Source organism: Ambystoma mexicanum, chromosome 14 (genome assembly GCF_040938575.1).
Source record: "Ambystoma mexicanum isolate Mex_15411 chromosome 14, UKY_AmexF1_1, whole genome shotgun sequence".
In the NCBI taxonomy this organism is placed as follows: domain Eukaryota; kingdom Metazoa; phylum Chordata; class Amphibia; order Caudata; family Ambystomatidae; genus Ambystoma; species Ambystoma mexicanum.
Window position 1 is genome coordinate 445,533,635 of NC_090940.1, and position 22,653 is coordinate 445,556,287.

Consider the following 22,653-nt stretch of genomic DNA (forward strand, 5'->3'; position numbering starts at 1 on the left):
CATTTTATATTAGATTTCATATAGATTAAGCAGAAGCTTACATTGTGAGGTTTACAAGATTTCAAGATAGACAGCGGCTTCTGGTACCCCTTTCACTCCCCAATTCCTCAGATAGAAATAAGTTGACTGATAATGGGCCTTTGGATCTGTGACCAGAGCTTGGAATATAGTTTCAAATCTTGGGCCGAAACCAAAAGTATTTAGTGTGAAATGTATGTGTTGCCTATAGTTTAGAATTTTTCTGCATCCGTACAACCATCGTGCAATGGAATCGTTTTTTTTTTGGTTAAAGAACTATCTTTCTGGGCCGGGGGGATAGCCCAGGGGCAATACATTTGTATTGGAAGCAAGTCCGCGCAGAGAAAGACTGGTTCTAATCCCAGTCCCACCCTTAGAGACTGGTCTCCGGGGGTTAAACACGTAATAGATTAATGAATCTTTCAATGAGTATCAGTGTTGCCGCCTTCCACAATCTATTGCTAGTTACCATCTCTGATCTGGTAAGTGTTTGTTAGAATCGAAAAGTAAACTAATGTATTAGTTTTATATTTTAAACTTTAGATCCTGTTGATCTTATGTTTAGTAAATATAGTTGATATGTTGTGCTACCTCTTATTTATAAGCGGAGTACTTCATTGTCAACCTGTCAATGACAGTGTGCCTGTTCCTAGTTAATTATCAGAACATGGCTCTCCTGTTCCAAGGAGAGCCAACCAATGCTCAACTCAATGACAGCATTATTACCTTAAAGCAGTGATTTAATATAAGATCATCCTATGTTCATAGTATATCATATCATTAGTTACAGTCTGAGTGGTAAAATTTGAAATATAGTTCACAAAGTGATTTGCATTAGATAACACAAAGCTGTGTGAATATTAATGCTTAACACGTTTTGGTCATGTGACCATCTTCAGAAGCATAACTAGGCAAAAATAAAAGGTAGAAAGAAAGAAGAAATCCAAGAAGGAGATGTTACTTAATGTACGAGTATAACTCATTTCAAGATGCGTTTGTCAATACATTTAAAGTTTTAAAACCCGCCCCAACATCCCCAATTTTGAGTACACTTGTAGAGTACCTGAGTTATTTAGGCATTACATCAACTCAGACTTAGTTTTCGTGATGTAGAATCTCCCTGAAAAGGGAGTATAAAAGGTAATCCTGTGTGTATGCTTCAAAATAGCCCTAATGGCAATAAGGAATGTTACAGTTTAATAGAATTTACCTAATCAATCAGTCTGCCGTCAGTCCAAAGGGTAAGGATGGCCTCACCTATAAAAGTTTGAAAAATCTTTTTAGTCTATGCTGTCCGGGTGGACAGTATTATTAAAAAAGCACTGTAAAAGCTCCTGAAGGGAAATGACAGTAGAATACCTTGTATCCAATCTTACCAGTTCACATTCTTCACATGAAATAGATGGCATCAGTGTGGTAGTCACAGATTAGGATGAATTGTTTGTACCAAAAGGTAGTTGAACATAGAGTCCAAATGGCAGCTACACGTGGCTGAACGGGCTACTTCTTTTGCTGTACAATATACTTGGATTGTCTGTAAAATTGTAAATTATGGTGCTAGTGAAAAATTACTGTAATTGTGTATTAATTGATTGCTGTCATAAGTTGTGTTCATTGTGAAACATAGCATTACAAATATCATTTCTGCATTGTTTATAGAATTTCATTAACTTTTCTTACATTTCTGCCTTTAGTTCCAACAAGTTCGTGAGCAACTGGAGGATCAGATTGCCCACCTTAAGCAGGAGAATGGTATACTAAGAGATGCTGTAAGCTCAGCTACAAATCAGATGGAAAGCAAGTAAGTATGGTCAGTGTACATAGAAGCAACATTTTAAATTCTTAGGAGACACCATTGCTTCTCTGTAGCACTTCTCTCTGCTGAAGCATGTTTCCACCTTTTGAAATGAATCAAGTATTTCCTTGCACCTTCCTTTGTGGCTGAAGTTTATAACCATTGCATAGTTTTTATTTAAAGCATGTTTTTGTTCGTAGGCAATCTTCTGAACTAAATAAACTTCGTCAGGATTATGCCAGACTAATGAATGATCTGTCGGAGAAAAACAATAAGCTGGCACAGGAGGATCTGCAGAAGAAGAACACAGAACAGACTATTGTACAACTTAAAGTGAGTTAAGAATCTCAGCTTTGTGTTATGTTGGGAGAATGTTTGTAGTCAAAGGAACAAATATTGACAAAGCAGACATTGCTGAATTATCAACTAGTTGCTTTGACAGCCTTTCCATGTTGTAGTCTCAACCTTTTGAGTGCCTGATTTATGCTAAACTGGATTCTGAGTTTTTATTTTTGTTTATCTTTTTATTCAAATTTTCTGCAATGTTAACATTACAACATGAATATCCCAACCCCCCCCCCCTCCAACTCCCCCTCTCCCAATAAACCCACAGCATCAGGTGCAAATACAGTTGTGTAAAACGTGCAGTTGTAAGCAGAATCTAGGTAAAACCGAAATGTAGACATGATGGGAAGGGTGGACAGGGTGTTTTACAATACGCAAGAGTGTGCAGTCTTCCACTGTTTTCAGGATAGCTGATCCCATCAGGCCAGCCATGTTGCGTCACATTGTGGAGAGTGATATATGCTCGGAACGGTGCCCAATAGTCTGCTGGCCGAGATCCAAGGGGGATGGTGGAAAGGTAATGTTTGCATGCTTTCACAAATCTTCAGTCTATGCATCCACTCCTTCACTGTGAGTGCTCTTGTTCTTTTCTATGTATTAACTATTGGTGCTCTTGCTATCCCAGATGCCATGGCTAATGGTCTTCTATCCGCTTTACCTGGAAGCTCATATGGTGCAAGTAGCCAAGCCACCGGTGAGTCATCTTGACAGTCTGGGATCATTTTACTCATGGTTTCGTACACCCCTTTCCAGAAAGATTGTATGTGGCTACATTACCCTACCATATGTAAATAATCAGCTGGGTCAGCCTTACACCGTGGACAGGAGGCATCTCTATCAGGGTAAAATGTGTGTAGTTGAGCGGGGGAGTGGTAGGACTGGTGCAGATACTAAAACTGTGTGAGTCAGACCGGGTGTTAATGGATATTGTTCAAGTCATGGTACAGATCAGATGCCACTGGGCTTCCGACGGGGGTGCGTCCAGCACCCTATACAGAACCGGTGGGGAAAGCTGTAGTGATTTAACAAGTTTGTACAGTGGCGAGTTGGGGTGGTACGGGGGAGGAGGGGTTTGTCACAAAATGTGCCAAGGGAGATGGTCTGTCTCATCGGTAACCCCTCCCACACAGTCCTTGGAGCGTTCCCTCAGTCTAAAATAGAGCAGCATAGTCACTGCATTCCAGGGCCTCCCAGCCTTTCAGGGTGTCCTATTGTATGAATTTATAGTTCTGTACCATGTCCCCCAAGCTGTGGATGTCTAGTGTCTCTAATTGTGTCCTGAATATCCTCTCATGGGTAAGCAGTACCCTGTGTACCGAGTACAGTGAGAATGCTGCATGGCATGGTAATGTCTCTTTACATCAGATCCGCCAACAACCTGGTCCAAAGCCCAGCAGGTCACCTCAATAGATTGTATCTCCCCTTTGGGTATGCGTTTTGGTGTTCCCCCACAACATAACTTTTTGGGGTTGTCGGGCCAAGCTATAGCTCTTTCTAATTGACTATGTGATAAGTCTGTCGAGGGGTGCTACCACCAGATGGCATACTGAATCTGGGCAGCAAGAAAGTATGCAAATAGATCCGGGTAGTCCCGGACACTGGTGGCATAGGGTAACGTCAGGGTATCAGCGCGATTCGTGCCTGGCCCCTGCGCATACCAACCTGGACAGCAGCGACCTAGCCCGCCTCCAGTACTAGGAGGGGGGGATTAAAGGAACATTGTTGAAGATGTAAAGCATCTTCGGGACCACTACCATTTTGTCCAAAACTATCCTTGGAGTCTGGGACAGTGGGAGGCGAATCCAGACCCAACCTTACATTCCAGCAGCTCTATGGCCGCCGGATAGTTTACCCCGAAGAGCTTCGTTGGGGAAGTGGAGATTATAATGTCTAGGCATCTCATGCCCTCGGGGCACCAGATGAATTCAGAACTGACATCTGTAGGATGTACGGTCTGGGTCAGTGGCATGATTTTGGACTTGGAGCAGTTGATACACAACCCGGAGAACTCACCAAATAGGGATATTTCCTGCACCAAGGACTGTAGATTTTGTTTGGGGTTCTTAACGTACAATCGCATGTCATCTGGATCTAGTGAAATAGTTGAAAAGTGTAATCTTTACCCCCCTGTGCTAGTGAAACACCTGTATAATACAGGCTAAAGGCTCGACCATCAGGGCAAATAGAATGGGAGAAAAGGGGCATTGCTGTCTCATGCCTTTGGAAGGGAAAATATTTTCAGAGATAAATTGTTTTGTCAATATTGTAGCCTGGGGGGCTTTGTACAGTAAACAGATCCATTGGATATAGTGGAGGCCAAGTCCAGATCTACGCAGAACATCCAACAGGAAGGACCGCTAGACTGAGTCGAAGGCCTGCTCTGCATCAAGGGCTACCACTACAATAGGAATGTCCTCATTGACGTTATTTAACATGGAAAAGATTTGTCCAAGTTCATTCTGTGTGATTCTTCCTGGGATAAAACCCGCCTGGTCTGGAAGAACCAGGGCGCTCATATGGGGGAGAAGTCTATTTGCTAACAATTTGGCTAGAATTTTATTATCCGTGTTTGAGGGAAAGGGGTCTGTATGATGTGCAGTACGGGTTTTTTTATTTGATTTAAGTAAAAGTGTAACTATCACTGTCCTGGTGGACTCAGGAAGTATTTAGCAGACATGGAGAATTCATACATGCGACATAGATGTGGGGCAAGGATATTGGCATATTCCTTGTTGAACTCTAACGAGATGCCGTCCTGGCCGGTGGCTTTGTCATTTGGGAGGTCACGAATGACTGTACCTATCTCCTCTACCGTGTGTGGTGAATTCAGGAGGTCTGCAACAGAGGGGTCCAACCAGCCCAGGGCTACCTGATCGAGATACGACCGGATTTCTTCAGGTGAGCATGTTAGCTGGGATGAGTATAATGTATTGTAATAGTCCGGAAATAGCCTATTAATATCTCTGGAGTCACGTACTGGGTTCCCATTTGGGTCGGTAACCTCTAGTATCCTGTCCTCTATCTTTATGGTTTGGCCAGGCTAGGGTGCAACTGGGCTTATCGCCGTCTGCGTATTTGGTTGCCAGGATAGGGTCCCCTAGGTATCTGTCCTCTCTGTGAGGTTTCAAGGTGTGCCTGTCTCTTGTCAGTTAGTGTCTTATCAACGTGTGGGTCCCTCCCCAGCATCTGTTTACGTTCCAGATCTTTAATTTCTGCTTCTAGACGACAGAGTCGTCCTTAGGGACTTGAGAACTCGCCCCTCTCTGGAGATAACAAAGCGTCTTACAACTATTTTGAAGGCCTCCCAAACCGTTCTGTAGTCGGGGACCGAGTCCGCGTTAGTAAGGAAACACTCAAGAATATCTTCCTGGATACCTGCCCGAAATACTGCATCTCGCAGGGCGCCGGGGCAGAAGCGCCAACTGTGGGGTTGTGCTGACGTGTCTGGGATGGAGATGGAGGCCAGTACAGGAGAGTGGTCGCAGAGTGTCCTTGGGAGCATTTTGGTGAACTGTGATGCCATGGCTAGGGGAATAGTCAACATGATGTAGTCAATTCTGCAAGCACTACCATGGGCGCTTGAGCAGAACGAGAATTCCCTTGTGTCAGGGTGCATATGTCTCTAAATATCTACCAACTCAAGTGAATCTGCTATATCGCCCCATGTAGCTGCAGTTTTAGGTAATGTTTGTGTTGTTGATGACCAATCTAAATCTAGGGACCACATTAAAATCACCGCCCCTACTACTTCATATGAGGGGAATTTGTGAAACAAGGCTGAACAGTTCTGGAAAAATTGCGGTGAGTCGACATTGGGAGCATAAATATTAATAAACAGGATTTTCAGCGTAAGGCATTTGCCCGCTAAAAATATATATTGACCCTCGATATCACGTATTCTTTCATCTAGACGGAATTTCAAGGATTGATGTATATAGATGCCACTCCTTGAGAATGTGATGAAAAGGAAGACCCATACCTATAAACACCCCAACCTCTAGCTAGTGGGAGTCGTCATCCTTTGGAATGTGCGTTTCTTGTAGACATAAGATGTTCACTTTGTGATTTAGCTTGATTGATCACCATTCAGAATTTTCTGCTATTGGTTTCCCCCTGATATTCCAAGACATAACATTTAATGGCTCACCTCCCATGGACCTCGACAAACAGAAGAGCGGGGTGCTCCGGCCAAGCAAGCTTAAATCGCATCAATTTGTGCTCAAAGAGCCTGGGTACACCGTTACTAAATGATTCTGCAGTAAGACAAAAGTATTCTTGTTTGCACCTTGAACGAAAAATCATTCCCCTCTTCAACCACCACCCACGCCAGAAACCCCAACATACCGGCATATTACCCCCCCCCCTTTCCCCCCCCCCCCGAAAAGTCAACACCCATCGAGAACAAGGCGCAGTGACTGCATCAACTGGGTGCTGTTCGCGGCTGCTTAGCTCGGGGGCCCAGCAGCAGTATCAGTGTCATTCCAACGTGGAGCTCAGTGGCCCTTAACAGCGCCTGAAGATGCATTGGATGGTATAAGATAGCATAAATCGGGATAAAGTGGTATATCCTTATCCAAGACGAGAAGAGTTGCGCAGCATGGCCACAAACACCAAAGGCACATGAATAGAAAAAGAGGTGGCGCACCATTACCGCCGGCAGATAATGATCGTGCTAGCATCAACTGTTTGGTTCCCCCCAGGGCCCATCAGGGTCAGAGAGTTCAGAGACAAAACGGGCCACAGGTGTAGTGAAGAACCAGGTCTTGCCATTATGGATCACTCAGTTTGGCCGGGAGCATCATAACGTAACAGAGGGTCTTCTTCTGGAGTTTAATCTTCACTGCTTGGAATGATTTTCTCTGTTCTTGAACCCGTGGACTGAAGTTGGGGAACAGTCTGATGATCGAGGATCCGTAACGCAGTTCGCCCAGGTCTCTTGCGGCTCTGAGGAGATTGTATCTGTAGTTGAGTATTCAGGCAATGATTGGTCTGTCAGGCGCCCCAGGAGGAGCCGTAGGTGCTAGGGAGTAGTGCGCCCTCCAAACTAGGAACATGTTGGTCCGCGTGGGGCGCTCTAATATGTCCATGAGGAGTTTCTCCACAAACATTTCCATGTTGTCGATATGTGTAGTTTCAGGGATCCCCACTATCCGGATATTGTTTCTGCGTGATCTTCCTTCCAGGTCATTGTTCTTGGCTTCGACCCGTCTCACGGATTGTTGTAGGGCCACTACCCGCCCTCTGCAGAGACGCTACCCTGTCCTCGTTGTCCCCAATGCGTTGTTCAGCCTCCGTCATGCGGCCACATAGTTTATCTATCTGAATGGCTGAGGTTTCTACCTTGCACGTTCATGTGTCCATTTTGGAGCCATGGTTATCTGTACTGTTTTTTTTTTTTTAGAGCCAGCAGCGTTTCGTTCAAGGTGTAGGGGAAGCCGTGGCAGGAGAAGGGGGGTGTGGGGGTTGATCTTGGCGAGCAAATGGATCAATTTTGGCTTGTCTTTTATTGTTTCCCATCTCTTTGAAGGGCAGGCGAGGGATAACCGACCCCCGGGGACTCGGGGCCAGCCAGTACCCGAGGGGGGACAACTCAAAGAACCAGGGGGTTGTCCAAGATGGTGTGAAGCCAGACCAGGAGTTTCCCCGGAGAGTGTTGTCCCAGCTGCAGCAGAGATCAACTTCCCGATGAATCTGGGGTCTTCCACAACAAGAGGAGCTATTAGGTGGCTATGGCTCACGCCGACAAGTTAGAATGGGGTATAACTGTGTGGCCCCTTGATAAGGGCATCCAAGCCCCTGTGCCGTGCTCCTGCCCACAGGTAGGGGGGCTGTATCACCCAGGATGTCCGGCGTGCGACCTGGCGCCGAGATTGGGGGAGAGGGGGGTGAGTAGCTGGTGAGATGTGGCCAGTGATGGTCGCAGGACACCTAGGTGATGTAGTCTCTGTTGCCCCCCCGCGGGCTCAGTGGGGGAGGCCCTAGGATTCAGCTGGTGGTCGAGCGGGTGAATGGAGCTCCTCCCGTTCTCTCGCCACGCGGCTTGCAGAGGAGCGCTGCAGGGAATTCGGCTGGCGATCCGGGGGGTGAGTGGGGAATGGTGGATGTCGCTGGGGGCAGACCAAGCAGCAAGGCACGGGCCGCTGGAACATTCACCGGCCTCCTCAAGTGGTGGTGTCCCTCCAGACCGCTCTCCCATCGAGCCTGTCCCTCAATACATTTATCTCAATGCCGGTATTGCAGCTGCCATCACAGGGACTCCGCGTCCGGCAGCGGGCGGGGGACTCTGCAGGATCCTTTTTCATGGGTTGCTACTGTGCCGCAGTGGGCCTAAAAAAAGATGCCGCCTGGTATCCGCCACACGATGCCGCCGTCAACACCATCGGGAATACACAGTAGTGAAGGATATTGAAGGATGTTAGCTGCTGTCGGGCGCAAGCTCTTTCAGACGGTGGCCACCTTACAGCCACGCAACAGCGCCCCCCCCCCCCCCTCCCCTGCCCCCTTGTATTCTGATTTTATTCTGATGGGTTTTCCTATTCTGACATCCCTGTTGCTCCAAAATCAGACGGGCATGGATATGTTTAATTTTCATATAGGTTCCGATATACATGCATCTTTCAAGGCATACAATACACTGCATAATGGACCTACCTTCTCCAACAGCCTCCCTTCCTGCCAGTGTGAACAATGAACCCATGTGTTGCCTTCTGTAATTCTTTTACTGCTGTTTAGCAGGTTACACCACATGTTGAGTTTTAGGACTGTAAATTCCTTTGCTCCATGTTTCCTTTGCTTTTGCTTAATGTTACCTTCACCTTTTCTCCAGTGCCATTTCCCAGAAGAGCATTTCCTTCATGATTTTGCCCACACCCACCATTTTGCTCCATTGTACATTAGGTGATGCACTTTTCTTTCAAGCTCTTGACACATGGTCAAAAAACTGGGAGGAGCTTTTTCTATAAACTACAACGTGATTAATTTAGCAGATTCATAGACAAGAAGTATGTCATACTTTGTTTTCTCACACTTCAATAAGGCGACTCATTACAATGAATCGGCAGAACAAGGAGGGGTTCTCTGACTCCTTCAGTGCAGCATAAGGTGGGGGCAACCGGTTTCCCCTTTGAGCCGAACACTGGTGCAAGCACTGAAGTTCTTTCACTAATGAATACCAGTAGCAATTCTAATGTGCCCCCCCTGTGGACAGAAACCTACCCTTGGGCAGAAGTGGCTGGTGCCCTGCCCATCAAGTCTTGGCATACACCGGGGGATTCATTGCCCCCAAGTGCCCCTCAAGACCTATAGATAGGTTTGACTCTATTGTGATCCGGTAACGCCCTGAGGCCTCAATGCAACACAACAGAATTGTGGAAATGCAACCATAGCATGGTTTCAGACTTCCAATAAATCTGAGGTGTGGCTTCCTCTGGTCCTTAAATTGCAGTAAATCCCTTTAGTGAGAGATTGAGCAGCAAGGGCTCACCTAACAGTGATTTTTAATCTGTGCTGCAAGCTGCCACTTCACATACACATGTGAAGATCACAAGAGTGTTCCAATAAACCAAACCTCCCGTTCCTAAAGAAAAGGCTCCCAGCAATATCTGCTGTGCAGGGCGGGGTACCAAGCCCTCACAACATGAACAGTGAATATATATTTTTTTGGTTTATCAAAACCTTCACAATGTTTACAGTACATAATATAAAATCAACTTTTCATTAATCGTCCTAAATAAACCATTCTCCAGCATGTGGTCTGGTATGGATTCACATGCTCGTGAATATTCCCTGTCGTCAGTCGGGGAATCCTCGGTAAAAGAAAAAAGTTTCACTTTCACTTAAACTGTATTTCTACTTTAAACCAATCACTGTCCTCTGGGTCCTACTGACCCATCCAATGACAGTCCTCTCCCTAAGCCCTTCCTCTGACAGCTAGCTTCATGTTTTTACTGTACGCTTCAGTGTTGGGTGTCCTTGAGTTTGCTCTGCGAGCTACTTCTACATTTTTTCGTATTTCCTACGGAAAAAGGTTCTATTTTTGTTCTGAAAGATCCTGTGTGCTCTTTTCTCTATCTGCCGACAGCGGGCATCTGTTGTCCGTGAATTTCAGCACCCTTCAAGGGCGACGATCGTCGAAGATTCCAGAAGGCCATCAGGCCTACTTCGCACCCTCCGACTATGACGACGGAGGAGGAGGAGGGAAGGTCCCTCTTCAAACCCTGCATCAAGTGCAGGCTACGGAACGTGTTTGTGGAAGACAACCTGCAAGGCCTCTACTGCCTGCACCCAGGCCATAAGGAGGTGGAGTGTGAGATATGCCTCGTGTTCCCCAAGAAAAAGACGGAGGACAGGCACCGTAGACTAGCGGCGTGGCTTAACGTTAAGGCCTCTGCCCCGAGCAGGAGCATACCTCACCCAGGACCGGCCGGTCCGAGGAGCGGTCATCTAAGTCCTTTTGAGGGCACCTCATCCGTGGGGGCCCAAGGCAAGGCCAAGAACCGCAAGTCCGAGTCCATCACTGTCGGCGCAGAAGCGGGTCCCAAAGGGGATATGGCGCGATCGACATCACCCTCCGCCGGCAATCCAGCTCCTCCTTGAAAAGGAAATCCTCCAACCCCACTAAACTGCGGGAAAGGTCTGAGAAATCACGGACGGAGGAGAAGGCCGAACAGCCCAAGCAGCACAGTCTAAGATTTGTCGACGATAGTTTGTGGCGGCTGCTATCACGACTGCTAAAGGAGCTAACCCTGTGAAAGAAGCCCGCGCAGCACAGAAAATATCCCTGTCCCCAAGGTGCAACACCACCTCAGTGACCTTGGCAAAGTGCTGGCACGCCTGAAGGGGGGAAAGCTGGCATGGCCCCTGGTTCTGACCCCACGGGGGGGGGGGCGGGCGGGGGTGAAGTGCCCCCGAAACAGTCCTCCCAGGCCATAGCCCAAGCCATGGAGGTCTCCTCCACGGACTAGGAGGACCAGGAAGCCTTGCACATGGTCCACAAGGATATGGAAGAAGGGAGGACGATGGCGCAGAGCCTAGCGAGCTTTCCGATCTCTCCAGCTCAGCCAAGGGATGTGTCTCTGGACATTCTGTCGACTCTTCTGACATTGGTGTCAGAGATGCAGAAGAGGATGCCCCTGGGCCCAGTTCCGGTGGTCCCCCATGCCCCTGTTCAACCTCCAACGAAAAAGAGGAAACGTCTTCCGACGCCTCCGTTTCAGCCTCCACATCTGCATCGGTCCCCTTCTCCCCCAGCAGATCCAGACACTGGGACGGTTACAGTCACAATTACAGACGACGATATTGTTGCAGCGGACAGCGAGTCTCCGCATCTGTATACGCCATCTTGGGCGTCCCAACTGGACGAGGTGGGGTCATTCTATTCCATGATCGCCAGAGCCTCCGCTATTTCAGCTTGTGCCTGAAGAAACCAGGACTGAGGGTTTCTTGTACCAGAGGCGCTAAGCCAGGAGGAATACAATCATGGCGGTTCCCCTTCTAGGCAATGTGTGGGAAGAGAGCCTGGCCCTCATGAAGAACCCTTGCACAGCACCAGCCAAATGGGATGGGCTTTAAAAGAAGTATCGGGTGCCGGACTCTGCGCCAAAGTACCTGAGGTCGTTACCATCGCCGGATTCAGTTGTTTCGGCAGCCGCAAGTAAACTATCGGCTAATCTGTCCTCGTCGTCTTCGGTCCCTCCGGACAGCGAAGGAAAGAAGATGGACGCCATGGGAAGGAAAGTGATTTACAGTGCAGTGTCTACTGTCACGGCGAACCTAGCCAAGTAAGACAGGGAGCTGTGGTACAAACTGTGGCCTATTCTGGCGTTCCCCCCCTCCCCCCCCCCCCCCCCCTTGACGGTAAGAGGATGGAGGCAATCGCTCTTTTCCAGGAGGGGGAAATAGCGTCTGATCATGCCATTACAGTGGCGTTGGATGCCGCCGACACAGGGTCCTGGTAGATGGGGGAACGGTGTCCGTCTTCGACAAGGTTGGATGAAGGCAACGAATTTCCGGCAGGAGGTCCAAGTGAAGGTGTTGGACATGCCCTTCCTTCGACAGAGAGAACTTGTTAGGGAAGGTCGTCGAGTCCCTCCAGGACATCAAGGCGGATACGGACACTGCCCGTTCCCTGCGCACTCTCCAGCAGCAGCGCTCTTCTTTTCGCTCCTCCAGGGGAAAGTCGAGCAGGTTTCTCCTCTTCGTACCGTCAGCCCTCCAGATACAGAGACCTTTCCCAGACCTACAGTAGCAGAAGACTGTGTCGCAGTCACCCGGAGGGCAGGATGCCGGCTCCGAAACATGCCTGAACCGGCCGGGACATCGGGCCCCAAACGTGCACCCCGGTGGGCGGCTGGCTGAGGAAGTTCATCAGCAAGTGGAAGATCATCATCACCACCAACAGATGGGTGCTGGATGCTCTCGCCCAGGGGCACACCCTGGAGTTTCAACGCAGGTGTCCACGGATCCCTTTTGTTACCCATCGGGAGCAGCACATCCCTCAGCTCCTCTAAGATGTACGGGCCATGCTGCCAAAAGGGGCGATAGAGATAGTTCCCTGACGACTCTGGGGCTCTGGAGTCTATTCCAGATACTTTCTGGTCCAGCTACTGACAGAGCTGGTATTCTCCATCAACTATCCGAAGTCCTGCTTAACATGCTGTTCGTAGGAGTCAGGGTCCAAACGCTGTCCTGCCTGGCGTCTCCCTTGGAGAAGAGGGTACCGGCCATTCAAGGGACAGTGTAGCGGCTGTTGTCGATGAGGACAGCCACAGTGCGGACCATCAAGTCGATGCTCAGCATGATTTCCTGCATCTACCTCATACGGCTCTGCAGGTTGCAAATGCAACCTCTTCAGTAGTTTCTGAATACTCGCTATCTCCAGGTGTCCATAAGCTTCGCAGACAAGATCCCGCTCAGCGAGGAGTTCTGTCGGGCAATAGGGTGGTGGGGCATCCGCTCCAACATCACCCGGGGCACAGAGTTTCAAAACCCTCTTTACCAAGAGACAGTCGCCACAGACGATTCCCTGGAAGGCTGGGGAGCCCACACAGGATGTCTGCATGCCAGGGGCCTGTGGCGGCTGGAGGAGAAGGATCTCCATATACATGTCCTAGAGCTACGGGCAGTGTTCTGGGCCCTCAAGTCATTCCTTCCGCCTCTGAAGTGCAAGGTGGTGAGGATCTTCACGGACAGCACCACCACCATGTTCTACATCAGGAAACAGGGGGGCACTCGATCCCCGATGCTCTCCATGGAGGCGCAGGACTTCTGGTGCTGGGCCGTCGGACAAGAGATGTTCCTTGTCCCTCTTCACCTAGCGGGAGTCAAGAACACTGTTGCAGACTCCCTCAGGGAATTGCTCTCCTGCCACGAGTGGGAACTTCGGGAGGACCAGGTGGACTGCATCTTTGCCAAGAGGGCCAGGACCCAGTTCGATCTGTTTGTGAGAAAATTCCACCAACCGATGCGTTTGGGGGACATGGTCTCCTTCCCGTGGGAAGGGATCTCTCTGTATGAGTTTCCTCCATTGCCTCGCCTACTAAGAGTCAACACACTCAGACAATGCCAATGCAGAATGATACTGATCGCCCCAGTGTGGCCGAGGCAGATTTGGTATCCGGACGTTCTCAGCCTGTCAGTGTTTCCTCCGGTCAAACTACCATTGGTTCCGAATCTTCTCACCAGAGGAGGAGGTGCAATCCTGCATCACGACCCAGGGTCGCTGAACCTGAGGGCTTGGTTCCTGCAGCTCTAGAATTTGGAGGATATGAGTTGCCTGCGGACTGCAGGGAGGTCCTCGCCAAGGCCAGGCTTCATCGACTTTGAAGTGCTACGGGCACAAGTGGAAGCGTTTCGCTACGTGGTGCCGGTCGCAGAAGATTCCTCTGAGGGTCACGGCCCTGCAAGTTCTTCCATGCTTATCCTTGGCCAAGGCCAGACTGGCGCATGCCTCGATCACGGTGCATCTGGCGGCTATCTCCCGCTACACCAGGTCTCCGGGAAGATCTTCACTTTGGTCTCATCGTCTCGTCAAGGAGTTCCTTTTTTGATCTTTCCCGCCGGTGAAGGCTCCTGCCCCGGCGTGGAAACTCAACGTGGTTCTGACGATGCTCATGGGGCCCCCTTTCGAGACTATGCATCAGCCCCTCTCAAGTACCTCTTGTGGAAGACTGCTTTCCTGGTGGCCATCACCTCTGCACTGGGGCTTTGTGAGAAACTAGAAGGTGCCTCACCCACTAGTCCCCGGGTATCTGTCCTCCAGGTGGCCAGGACACGGCCATTGCTTTTGTATCCATTTCCTGGGGGCGGACCAGTGTGGGAGGATCACCTGGGTGAGGGCTCTTGGGACACCGGATGGTGAGACGCGGTATCTATCCCCTTCTTTATAACACCTTTACCCCATCCTAACCGGTTGGATATTCAGGCACTCTACAGACCCCCCTTTACAACACAAACACTTTCTCACAGACAGCCCGCTATGAGAGAAAACAGACTAAAATCCGAGCAGTATACCGGACGTTTCCCTTGTTAGGGAGAATTCTCCTTCTAGGGCTAATTTCCCTCACCTAGCGAGTCCCCCAGCAGCTTTGCTGGATTTCTGGAGTTTATTTTTTCCACCTGGTAAGAGTGTACATCCTTTTTCCACTCTTACATGTGGTTCGGCCTATGTGTTTTTACTCATTGTGTGATCTTGGGCACTGGAGCACACCACTCCAGGTGCCCCTGTTCTTGTATGGGTTACACGGCACCCTCAGTGTAGTAACCCAGGGTTGTCTTTAAGACTTCCCTCTGACTCCATTTCACTGGGGCTGACTACTGTCCCCCAGAGAAAGTTAAAGTTGCCATTTACTTTACATAGTCATTTTTACCACAGACCCAGTACACCCCATTTTACATGGAGTAGTGGAAAGGGCTAATCTGTACCCCTTTTCTGTCTGTACCTCCTTGAGCATTTTTTCGCTCTTAACATTTAGACTTGGCTGGTGGCAGTGGTATCTACCCTAACTTTTCTACCGCGATTATATTAGATAAACGTGGTACTACATAAACCCGCTTGAACAAATCGTCTTTCTTTTGGCTCTGGTTGGGTTTATTTGCCATTTCTTTTTGTTGAAGTCCTTCGTGTCTTACTTTGCGCGACAAACTGGGTTTGCGTTCTTTGTTCACTGTCTTTTGGCGGGCTTCTGCCCAGAAGCCCTCCTCAAGACGCCTGGGTGTCTAGGTGGACTGAATGTGAGGGAGGGGTGTAGTCATCCCCTGCACAGGGTATCCTAGGAAACCCAAGTCGCACTTTGCCATGATTGACTGAGGTGGTTGTCCCGGCTGGACACTTCAACCCCCCCCCCGCTGCATGATTGACAGCCAGGCTGTGTGAATGGGGGTTTTGCGCATAAATGGCAGGAAGGCAGGTCTCTTGGGCTAGAAGTCATTCGCCTCTGGAACTACAAGGAACTGAAGAGTAGCAGAGAGAACGACGGCTGCTGCAACTACCCCGTCCCGGTGAAGCCCTGCTGCAGTCCTGAGCTATCTACCCTTCGACTAAGAGGAGATCCAGTCCGGAGTCTTCTTCCCTTGAGCCTAGTGGGGATAACCAGCTCATCTTCTTCAGTCAGAGATCTCCGCCGTGTTCGAAATCGCTGCACACTGCTGTAGTGGTCCGGATAGCCACCTGCCGAACCTCTCCTGTTATTAAGGAGCGCACCTTTTATTTGTTGTCGCTGCTGCCGGCTTCATCCCTGTGGGGTGCAGACCCCCTACAGATGTCCTCCTTCACAACGAAGCTCCAGGAATCGTGGGTCTGCGGGAAACCAACAGGAACAACTGCCAGGGCACCAGCTGCACCATTGAAATAAGGTACTGTGCTCTACTCGAGGAATCTGGGTGAACCCCCCTTTCTTCATCCTCAAGGCTCGTCCTGGTCTTCCCTCCTAACTTTTGCTTCCGAACATTGACAATATCCAAGTACTTTTGGTCTACGCTGAATCGTGAACTGTCTAACGGTGTGATCTTCGGCAACAGGTCTCCGGTGTCACTTTACCCTGGCTCCGACCATTTGACTTTTGAACTCCTGTTTGAGTGTTTCTCGATACTGCCTGCCTAATGAGATTTTTTTTTTTTCTCCTCCAACTCCCTCTGGGTATCTCAGGTGCGAAGTGTGTTTTTGCCCCAGTACCATTTCATGTCACGGATACGCGTTTATTGAGTAGACCGAACTGTCAAAAAGTGATCGCTCCATATCCGCATTATCGTCTTTTGTTCATAACACCGGTTCATTCAAACATAGGGTACTTACCTTGAGACATACTGTACAAAATGAATTTGTTGTAGTAAATTTAACGTGTGGTTTTGTTTAAAGTTTAATAGAAGTGTTCTGTTTATAACTGACGGTTTAAAAATAAATGTACTTTTATTTGTTTTACCTGAAACCTTGAGTCAGTGTTTGCTTGAGCCACAGTAATTGTGGTCTGTTTGTGTAATCTCTGCTACTGCTCATATACTCTTGAGATAAGCCTGGCTGCTCTGCTACTGCTACCACTATAACTTAGTAGTACAGGCTTGAACCAAAGGTAAAACTTGTATTGCCACCTGTAATCTTAATTGTGTGTAGTGGTCCCTAAGGCCACTGCACAGGATTCTGCGTAACATCCCTATACAATGGTCATGCGAGGTCAGGCAATTACTGACCATCTCTCGCACACACCTGACTTCCATTAAGCTTCCCCACATGGATAAAAGGCGCTGCACGTGAGCACACTCTGAGTGAGTAAACTGAACGAGAGGAAAGACGGCAAAACAGAAGGGGATCACAAGAAGGGAAGTTCCCTTGACCTTTTCGACAAGGAACTGTTACTTTCCAGAAGCCTAGAGAAAAGACAGCGGAAGACCAGGAAACCAGGCTGAAGAATCCTTCTTTGTGTGTCGGAGATACCCGGGCCCCTCCAGCGTCACTCAAGGCGGGGAGAATCACCAGCCCCTTGGTAACGTCCTTGGCTCCATGAACAAAGCAGCGTTGGTGAATTCAACACCGCCAGTGAGACCGATACAACACCGGTCTGCGCTGAAGCCAAGGTTGCAAGCAGCAACATTGTATGGCGAGCGCTGGAATGAACATTGTTAAAACGTGTGTGATGAGAGACGCAAGTGAAGTTGAACTGCTGATGAGTGACTGAACTTTAAAAACAGGAAACAATACCTTTGACAGAGTGGTCCGGCACTGCGTAGGTGCTCAATCGAAGTTCTCTGTAAGGTATCTCGTTGAGAAGTGGCAAAAGTGAAAGTATGGAAAAGGTTATATCAAGAAATGAACGAGTAATTGTGAATCGAAGTGGTCCTGCGACAGATCAAGCAAAATCCTGCGCACAGTCGAAAGTCTTCGATTTTGATGAAGTAGAGAAAGTTTGGAAAAGTAGATACATTTGGTTCGAGCCCAGCAGAGGGAGACCAATTGCAGGTTTTGTGTTAAAGTGGGTCTGAGCCGGTGCAGGGGGACCCGGGGTGAACAGTAAATCACCCGAGAAGTCGTATATGTGAAATCCTTGGAAGGAAGGAACTTTAATGTTTGTCATGTTGCATCAGGCACTCTGAAATAAAAGACTTTGAATGGCAGAGACTTTGGCACAGAAGGCCCTGATGTTGAACATTTGAACTGCATGCTCTTGCTAGAGAAGCCAGAGAGTGTATTAAGCTTAAGTGTGCCGCCTTGTCCCGTACTGAAAAGGTTGGGAAGGGAAGCCAACGGCTTGAATATCCTGACATATCATTTCTTGAACACTTTTCTTTTACATAATGTTTCCCACACTATTTGTGTTTATAATTAAGGGGTGGCAATAGCACTATTAGTATAGGCCCTTTTATTTTGACATACTCGACTAGGACAGTGTTATTGTTTGATGGTCATCACTTGCTCACATCTTTAGATTTTGGATTAGATAGGCGTTTTTCAAACCCAATTGTAGTTCAATGAACACCCTTGATCTGTGATCACTTGTGTCTGTCTTACTGTTTGATACCATACCTTCCTTACAGCTTGTCTCACTCTTGTCCCCCTGTCTGGTACTTTTCAGGTCTCTCCCTCTTCTGAGGTCGGTCTTCTCACCCTTCGTTTGGGGCTACTTGGCATTCTACCCACCTGGGCTTCGCCACCCTCCCTTCGGGTTCCCCAGAGCCACCACGCACCTTTGTTTTCTGTGCAATGCTCCCCAGAGGGTAGGTGAGTTCATCTGATGCAGAGCAGCTTTTGTGACTTGTCTGCTGGGTTTTGCGTCAGATGCTGCTTGTTCTAGTTTCCTGATGGCTTTTGCACAGGACTTGGTTGGAGGCTTCCCTGTGGACAGGCCTCTCGTCTCTCGACTCTCAATAGGTTTTCACTCTCCTCCGCTTCTCTGGGCTGAGTCCTTCTGGCTCCTCATTTGGAGGGGGTGCTGCTATCTTTCTGCAGCGCATACAGTATCCTGTTAACTTCATCATAAAACGTTAAAGGATCGGCAGACTAGGCTATGCAGGCTGAAGCTGAAGGTCGCTCCCCTGTTGGCGCTGTTGCTTTGAGTGACTAGGATTCCAGCAGTAGCCATGGCTCCGATGTGGAGGCCATAGACCTTTTGGCGGAACCATCCAGTTCCCAGGTGCCCGGCCCAGACAGGCAGGCCGCCGGAGCTGCTATGGGGAGATCACACCCCAGTGACAGGGGCACACCTGCACCACCAAAGGATAAACACACAGCCCCCCGATCTTCCTAGGCGGAAACCTTGAGTAAGCATCAGACGCCAACAGGCACGTCGAAATCTTCATCCATGCCTCATGGTTCGGCGCCCCCCCATACCCCTCTGCATCCGCCGTCTTGGCATGCGTCCGGGCATTCCACTCGCAAGGGTGCCACTTCTAAAATACACACGGGTGGCGACATGCCATCTAAGAGCGCGTCGATCCCAAAGGTTTCGGTCGAGCTGTTAACCGTGACGACGCCTGTAGGCACATTGAAATAGTTATACATCCTCTGGAAATTCCGCAAGAGTCTAGCGGTTATAGTTTCGGCAGTTGGACAACCTAGAAGCACCTCCTATCGTTGAGGGGAGTACACAGAAGGGTCCCAGCCCCTCTCTAAGGCTTTGACTGATGAGTCCCCTCCCTCTAGAGAACCTTTCCCTCCTCCAGATATGTGGACAAAATGTCACATTTTATTGACTTTTCTGAGAGATTCATCAATCCCAAGAGACCTAGGGAGGAATATTCCTTCTCCAGGTTACCGAAGCTGCCAAAGCTTTCATCCCAGACTCGGACTCACCCAGAGGAGGTAGATGAGTTTTCAGACCCAGAGGAGCCACATGGGGACCCATATGGTCATGAGGACCATCCTTTTGGTGAGGATGAAACTGACCAGTGCCCAGATTGGGGACATGATCCGCCAGTAAGTGAAGCACCTTGGCTTTCACCCACCATGACTCTTGACCCAGACGTCCTTTGCCTGGACCCTCCCTCCTCCCCTCAACAGAGACAGCCTTTCCCTATTGACAACCAAATGGCTTTCAATGCTTCCAGATCTCCACTCAGGAGGCTGTTCAGGAATTTGATTTTGTAGAGGATATCCTAAAGGAAAAACCTCCCACAAGCCAAGCTATTCCCCTGCTTAATTCCATCAAGAGACACCTTGCACCCTCCTTACTGTCCCCTTCACTCACAAGAGCTTTGAACCCTTGGGTTGAAAAACTGTTTTGCCACTCTCCATCTGACCCGATGTACATTCGGGGGCATGCCACGCAGGGACGTCATTTCACCAAAATGCCTGGGGTAGCGGAAGTGACATCACATGACCCTTGACCCCTGGCGACATCACAGGAAGTGATGTCATTTGACCCCACCCCAAAGTGATGTCGCGGGATGCCATGGAATGCGACCTTTCACCCGTTGACAAAACAGGAAATGCTATCACATAGCATTGTACACTACAAAAAATATGGTTACGATATCACTATAATGTGATGTACATTTCATACAAGAATGGATCGCCATATGTATCATTAAGGTCATTGTATATAGGCCCATATTACCAAATTACTGTGAATGCAAGCAGATGTCCATGACCAAATGATAATTATGTTATTATATAGCACTTGCGCTTAAGCGTTTTATATTGAAAAAATATACACCCAATATCACCCAACCTGTGTTGGTACTCATTTATCGACCTCAGAAGGATGAAATGCTGAGTTGAGGTGTTTAAGAACAGACTAAATCAGTGACTCACCCCCTGAAGTGTGCCTGAAATAAACGTTTAATGAGTAACAATTATTGTATAGAATTCCGGAAAGACACATTATGTGGTATTCCTAATCTTTCTTATTTAGGGTCAGTACTGAAAGTGTTAGACTTGTGTCACTCCTTTTCTTCTTTTTCTTCTCTTTTTTTAAGGGGCTTTAACAAGAAAGCCAGCCACTCCAGAACTGAATAGCCACATGGTGCTGGCCACAGCCCATGAGCTTGCATTCCAAAAAAATAAAAATAAAGAAAACCTTTTTTTTTTCTAGAGGTCGCAAGGGTGACCACAGAGGTCGCAGTTGCGACCTTTGGCGAACCCTAAATGACGTCTCTGATGCCACGCCAGACTCGCTGGTTGTTACCACCACCAGGAAAAGGGCTGGGATGCCACTTTCTACTGCAAAGGCCCTCACCGACAAGGACTGCAAGAAGCGCTATGCCCTTGGCAAGCGCATTAACACGTTTGCAGCAATATATTCGACTAGAACAGCAAACACTATTCTTCTTGCAAGTTATAGCGATGTGCAGTGAAACCTGCTTCATGAAGGCCTCCAGGAGGTCCCTGAACCAGTGCAATCACGCCTGCTGGCGATAGTTTCTGAGGGGAAGCAAGTAACCCACAACCTCCTTAAGAACACTCTATATGCTGCTGAGACAGCAGGATGCACTCTTGCACAGGGTACTCTTTTTAAAAGGCACGCCTGGCGTAAGAATTCTGGCTTTCGGCTAGAGATCCAGGCCTCATTGATAAACAAACCAGTAGAGGACTAACTTGTTTGGCAAAGCTGTGGGCGATGCGTTAGAAACGGCTAAGAAGGAACATGAGACCTTAAAATCCCTTAATCAGATAACAGCCAAACTATTTCAACAGCGCAGAGGGTCTAACTCCAGATCTCCACATGGACAATACGACTCAGGAGGTACCACATGGTCCTCCGGACAGGGTCCAACTGGCACCAGCCAGTATCAATAAAGAGGACCGCGCAGGGGCAAGGGTAGGGGCAGAAACTCAACCCCAAGAGGCTCCCAGGCCTCCGCGCCAAAGTGACGCGCTAGTCTGGGTCCCGTCCCATGGCTCCCCATTTGGGGGACGGCTATCATCATTCCTTCACGCATGGGAAGGGATCACTCCAGACCAGTGGGTGCTCAAGACAGTCACCCACGGTTATTGTATCAAGTTTCACTGGCCACCTCAATACCATCCTCCAAAGAGCAAACTGTCACCAGCACACGTGCAGATCCTGCTGGAAGAGGTGGAAATCCTTCAAGAAAAGGGCGCCATAGAAGTCATCCCTATTCATCAGGCAAATGAGGGTATTTATTCAGTATACTTCCTTGTACCCAAAAAGGATCTCGCCATGCGTCCTGTTCTAGACTTGCGCCCAGTGAACAAATATGTCAAACCACAAAGGTTCAGAATGACTACACTACAGGAAGTAATCGCGCTGCTGGTGCAGGGGGATTACATGGCAACTGTTAGGCAGAAACCTGTGCAGTTCCCTTAGGGACCACTGCAAAAGGCTTAAGACTACAGGTGCTAGCAGTAAACCCAATTGGTAGCAGTCTGTAGCACCCAGATTTACCTGGTAGATGTGGCTGAGCAGCCAGACTTCTCTCAAGAAGAGTTAAGCAGTATATAGAGTATACAAGATAGGTACCAAAATACAGTAGCACAAGCAAACACTGACGAGAGCTTTGGTATCCAGTATAGAATTATTTATTTAAACACACACTTAGAAATACTCTAGCACTATCATTATAAGTAAGTTCAACAACACAATCACTATTATCATATGTACAACCCTTATTCCTTATTAGACAAGTCTTAGTTAACACCACTTATTTCCAGACAGAGGTGAGTGCTTAACTAAAGATGGCACTCCAATAAGTTTAAGAAAAAGGGAGGGAAAAGGCAGAAATTAGGAACAGCACACAGCACAATCCTTCAGAAGCACTTAGCAAGGCAGGAAAGTCAAAGTCTACTTGTGAGCAAAATGTTCAGAGGCCAGGCTCCCTCTTGGAGAGAGTAGAACACCACTGTGCCCAAGGTCACAAAGTTTAAAAGGCTTGGAGAGTCTTGCAGAGAGTTCAGAAAGGAATCCGTTCAGTTTAGAAAAGTTCAGTTAGCCAGCCTAGGGCCAACCCAAGTGGTAAGTTGAGGCTTTAAGAGTCACCCCACACAGACCATTGCGAGGGAGGCCAGGCGGACACAGTACCTTGAAAGTGGAGAGGATCCTCCAGCGGGG

At 48.5% G+C, this 22,653-nt stretch overlaps 1 protein-coding gene across 3 annotated transcripts in view; it reads left to right on the plus strand.

Moving 5' to 3' along the window:
• Positions 1-22,653, plus strand: part of KTN1 (kinectin 1) — a 3,101,875-nt gene that overhangs the window by 344,415 nt on the left and 2,734,807 nt on the right. For all 3 annotated transcript variants that reach the window (XM_069637667.1, XM_069637665.1, XM_069637666.1), the window contains 2 exons: positions 1,713-1,819; positions 2,014-2,146. In XM_069637667.1, the coding sequence (XP_069493768.1) occupies positions 1,713-1,819; positions 2,014-2,146 (240 nt within the window). The remainder of the gene's footprint in view (positions 1-1,712; positions 1,820-2,013; positions 2,147-22,653) is intronic.